Source organism: Cryptomeria japonica, chromosome 8 (assembly GCF_030272615.1).
Source record: "Cryptomeria japonica chromosome 8, Sugi_1.0, whole genome shotgun sequence".
Classification (NCBI taxonomy): Eukaryota; Viridiplantae; Streptophyta; class Pinopsida; order Cupressales; family Cupressaceae; genus Cryptomeria; species Cryptomeria japonica.
Genome location: NC_081412.1, coordinates 48797499 through 48803372, shown reverse-complemented (window position 1 = coordinate 48803372; position 5874 = coordinate 48797499). Strand labels below are relative to the sequence as shown.

General features: G+C 35.9%; 1 protein-coding gene across 1 annotated transcript; it reads left to right on the top strand.

Annotated features, from left to right (window-relative positions):
• The first annotated feature begins 2161 nt into the window (after positions 1 to 2161).
• LOC131857509 (uncharacterized) lies at positions 2162 to 3067 on the top strand. Its single transcript, XM_059210161.1, has one exon. The coding sequence runs from the start codon at positions 2162 to 2164 to the stop codon at positions 3065 to 3067; it is 906 nt and encodes a 301-aa protein (XP_059066144.1).
• The last annotated feature ends 2807 nt before the right edge of the window (positions 3068 to 5874 follow it).

Genomic DNA, 5874 nt, shown 5'->3' with positions numbered 1-5874 from the left:
TCTATCTTTCATTTATGTGTTATAATGGGATTAACATATTCATGATCTTAATTGACAAATTATTATTAGATTGAAATCAACTATGTCTTCTGTAATTGATTTTGTAGATTTGATTTTATAGAATGTTACACCATTTTTCTATTTAGTGAAAACAATTGCATATTTATGACCATTATAATAACATTTTGAAAAAATGAATTTTATTGTTGACATTAATACTGTTTGCATTCATCCATCCATCATGATGATGGATCAGAGTGATCCAAAATGTTGATGCAAAATATAACACATAATCAAATGCAGAAGCATTAATCATAATTTTCTGGATTGTGGAAAATTGATGTATTTGACATTAATAGTGTTAGCATATATGTGGAACTACACAACTTAGACCATGGTGAAAATATAAAATAGTTGTGTGTATTGTAGATCTCAAACCTAAGGTTATAATGTATATATTCATTGGTGAGGATGTTATGATGTATATACAAATTTCATAGAAACATTTTAACAAAAAAATGAGATATTGTAAGAAATTTCATATAATTTTATTGATTTTCTTTTTAAAAATGCTAAATTACTAACAATAATAAGATTTTTTATTGTATTGAAAGGTTATATCAACTATTCTATAGAATGTTAAATTAAAAATCAATAATTTTCTTTTCAAATTTAAACATTATAGAGTTGATGATAAATTATTAAATTTTTTTTTATAGTTGTTTTGTGTATTATAATTATTTTTAACTCCAAAGATGTCATAGTATAGCTACATCCTAATAGGAATTAATAATATTTCTTTAACTTTTACTATTGTCTAAGACATTTAGCAAGTTGCAAGTTACAAATATTCATCTTATGGTTCATGGTCGCATTTACATAATTGAAAGTACAAAAATAGTAGTTGGATTAAACTAGGTTAATTTAATACATATAATTACATATAGTAGGATACATTTAAATTGATTAAATTTGAAAAATGATAAATACCTTGAGAAATTTATCAAATGGAAAGTGTCAGTTCTCCCTAATCAATCTACTTGTAAAACTAAATGTATGAGCTTAGATGAATATTCAAAGATTACATTCTCAAGCATGTAGATATCTTTCTATAGATCTTGGCCCTTATGTGAATGTGTTTATGTCAAGTTTCAAATTAAAATGTTTCTAGAAAGACTACTCCTTGTAGTTGTAGATGTGTTTGCGTAAGTCTTCAAATTAGTATATTTCTAGAAGTTGTAGATGGCTTTTTAAGTTCACACTAAATTCTTTTAAATACCAAGCCATAATAAATAGCCACAAAAACATAAACCAAGCTGAATTTGAATCTAAAAGTTTAAAATTTAAGGATTAGACTTGAGCTCCTTAAAATTGCTGTAGGACAATAAAGTGTGGATCTCAACATTATGGTGAAATATATATATATGAATAAAAGTACATCTTTAATAAATGGTCAATAATGATGAATAAATGACAATAGATGTAACTAAAAATGTGATAAAATTAATATAATTGAATATAATTGAATAACTATTTAAATGAGACCTCAAAATGCAATTGTTGTAGATTCAAATAACTGATCAAACAGCTAAAATAGATGAAATAGCGACAAATTCCATTAATAAATAATTCCCATGGAAAATCCATGAATTCCCAATTGTGGGAACAAAGCTAAGATTTGGGTAACTCTAGAGAGGTGGGCTCTTCGAGCTTCAGCATCTATGGGAAGCTCTTTCATCCCATACTGGGGAGGGGAGCCCTTCGACCTTGCACTTCTTTCTTCGGATAGTGGTAAGCTATTCGATCTACCATTCCATTATAGTGGCCAAGTGGGAGGGTGGGTGGATAGATTATTAATAACTTATTATCCTGTCAGTAGTTGTCATTAGCGCATATTCACTCATTGTTTAGTAGGTATTAATAATTGACACATTTTCAGTCACGCAAAGTGACTCAGATAACTTCGTTCAATAGTGAAAAGGGAGTCTTCTCCTCATGAGATTACTTATTGTGTGAGCTAATCCATGATATCCAGACACGATAGCCAACATGTCGGATCTTAAGGTCTATATAAACATAAACGATGACAGGCACGAAAGCCAACATGTATAGCAGAAGCGCCTTGAGCATAGTTTGAATTCACTGCTATTTGCATTTCAGAATGGCTACGCCTGCTCAGCCCATGAGTGCCGCAAAAATCTCTCCACTTGTAGGCCGGAACGTGGCATTCAGAGGAGCCAACAACAAATATTTAGCGTGGTACAAAGGCGGGTTTCTAAGATTCTGTTACGATGATCTCACCAGTCCTTTGGTAAAACATGAGCTGGTAGAGGAAAATGGTGATAACGAGAATGGTGAGAGGCATGTGCATATAAAGTGCTGCTTCAACCAGAAATTCTGGATGAAAGAAGACCCTGAGAGCGCCCTCATCGTTTCCGATGGAAGCTCAAGTTCGTCGTGTACTCTCTTCCGCCTTTTATTTCACAAAGAGAATGCTGTGCGGCTGCATTTGGTGCAACAAAACGAGCCTTTGGCTGTAAGCAATAACCTGGAGAGCTACTTATTTGCCCACTCCCAGGCGGAGGGGCTCTTGTACGCCGAGTCCCTTGATATTCGTCCTCAATATGTGGCCTTCAAAGGAGATAATGGTTCTTATCTGGGATGCGCAACAGTGGGACCGTTTGCGACAACGTACTGGCTTCAGTTCAATGCTTGCAAAGTCGCCGACCCAAACGTGCCCAACGAAGTGGAGGTCTCGTCCGATGGCATACAAATTCGGCACTTGACTTACGATAGATACTGGAAGCGAATGTCTGACACCTATGTTGCGATCGATCCTGACGGTAAAACGGGCGAGACTGACCACCACTTCAAACCCGTTCTGGTTGATGAACATACCGTGTCTCTGCTGTCCCTTGGCAACAATTTGTTCTGCTCACGGTGGTACAGCAGTTGGTCTGGCTGGCACTACTTATGCCCGTGGGTGTCTACAATCGACCAATCTGGTGGAGGAACCCGTGGTTTGGCGCAGGGTACACTCGATCCAGTACGACTTGGACAACGTTGAAATCTCCGACTCCGAGCCAGTGGTTCTCCAGACCTTGTCGCACACCAACACCTCCTTGTCTACCGACACGTATAAGATGATTTTTTCTCGCACTGTCAAGAATTCAAGGACGTGGAGCAATTCCGTGTCGTGTACCACGGGCGTGAGCGGCTCATTCACCCTTGCGGCTGCCGAGACTTTGGGCTTTGGATTGCAGGTCTCTGCCGAAGAGAGCCGCACGATGAACTGGGGGGAAACAGAGGAAGAAGAAATCACTTTCGGTGGAACTTACAGTGTCACCGCCAAGCCCGACCAGAAAGTCATTGTTAATCTGATGGCCACCGAGGCCAAAGTATCCGTCCCGTTTCCTTACACTGAGGAAGATCTTCTTGTCACTGGACAATGGGTTTTCAAGAACTGAAATGATGGACTCTTCAGAGCAGTGAATCATATTAATCTAGAATATGTTGCCTCTCTCGCTTAAATATAAATTATTTAGTATCTTATAGATTATTATTATTATTTAATATATTTTTAAACTATATCAACTCATATCAATGTATGCTTATGTGGTGTCCAGACTAATATTGCAGTCATGGTTACATATTGAAGCTGCTTACCTTTTGGGCATGGCTTTTCAAGAGTTTTAGTCTCCGAAATTTGGGATCTGTCATGACATTGTAATTGTACTTTTTAATATATCAATATAAGTATGGGGCTTACCTCTTTATGGAAAAAATAAATATTGCAGTCATGGTTAATAAGATATGATTGATTGCGATTATTTGACAGAAATAGAATTTTACTTATTTTTAGCTTGTTACATATATTGTTTATAAATATAGGGAAGATATCATGTAAAATTATCCGAATTTCATAGTAATAAATGCATAGAAATGGAGACATACATGTATCGACCCAATAACTTAAACAAAATCTTGAATCTTAGGTGATAATGTGTATGTTGTCACTTGATAATATTATTTTCTCGAGACAGAGTAAGAGTCACTATTGTTTGTTGTTCAGTCCAACTTACAGTCATTGATCTTTATCTTATAATCTTACCTAGCAATTTTTAGTATTTTGCACTTTTATTTGTTGTTTTTTATTAGAGTATAACGGATTTTGAAGGGATCCCGAAACCCTTTACCAAAAAGGACAACTAGCATTAGGAGGGAAAGATGCAAACTAATAGCCAGCCAACAACAAAACAAAAGAGAGAAAAAAGGGTCAACAGACCCAAAAGCCTACTAAAGATTATTTAACATTTTTAAAGCCTCAACATTCTTGTGAATCACACCTTCATTGATGTTCTAAACATCATGGAAAATTTGGGCTTGATCATTCTTACCTTTATCATGGTTGCATGTTTTAGTGAAGAGGCCAAGAGCAGATCATGTACCCATGCCATGTTGATTTGCAGTAGCATTCTTTCCATCATCCTCAACAAAAGTAGAATGGGAACCAAAATTACCCTTTGACAAACCTTTAAGGGTCCACAACTTATAATATAATTGTTTGAGACCTTCAGGAACTATTCTACATAATAGTTCTACTCACAACCACAACAACCCTACGCTTATCATGATTCTTATCAATGATCTCTTCAAGAGACTTGATCTTTTCCTCATGATCCAACTTCATAGTTTTCGCATCCTTGGCCACATTCTAGATAAGAGCAAGCAGTTTATCTGAATTGTCTACAAAAGGGGTCCTATTCAAACTATTCTACCCAAATTCCATTTTGTCATTAAGGGTATAAACCATTTTCTTAAGCAATTTGATTTCAAACACCATCCATTTAAATAGATTGTTTTTCCCTTCAGCCACATCCTTGACCACCACCAACATGTTCCAATGGTAGAGTACCCCTTATCCAATCCTACAGGGGTATCTTTCTCAGCTTCAACAAAGATATCAATGTGGAATTCCCATCCCCTATGGGTCTCCACCAAAATTAGGAATGTTGGCCTTGTCCCCTTCCTACTCATCTATTTTCTTTCTCAAATTCACATGTGAATTCTCCAAAGTCTTCTTAACATGGGGGGAACCAGACACCCTTTTATCCTTGATAATATAATGAGACAAATTAGGGCCTTTTTTCTTCTTTTCTTTCACCTTTTTATACTTTGAAGACTTTGATGATTCTCCCACCTAGGATTTATCATTCTTACTACAACAAGGACTTAGAGAGTCCAAAACATATACATCCAAGGACACATAATTAGAGCTATCTTTATTAGTTTCATACCAATGAGGCCAACTGGTGGTAGAATTTCTTAGATAGTTCAAATAATCGGAAGACAATTGGGAAGGGGGGGTGAATCACTTGTCGCAGATTACCAGAACCATTAGCAATTAAAACTTTAATACCGGAACCCAAAACATTAATAACGAAATAGCAGTTAAACCAATTAAGCATAAAAAATAATCACAGAATAAATACCATCCACATGACACCAAGATTTATATGTGGAAAACCTGCTAAAAGAAAAAACCATGTTGGGAAGCCTACCGATAGTCAGAGAATACTTATGCAGTAAGTATGTGAATTACAATTGAGGGGCCTGCACTTGCTGGAAGGCCAACAACCTAGAGTGCACCGCTCATCACAAAAGGAGCCTCACTGACTACATAGAAATCCAGACTACAATCTGGAGAAATGTTGAACTGCAAAAGATAGCATCTCCTATACTTGAGTACAGTTCCAATTAAGCTCAATATCGGAGCAATAAATCCTCCTACATAAACCCAATTCGATCTCCAATGATCGACCAAATCCTCTTCCTAAATGATATTATATTATTTGTACATTACATTCCTTTCCC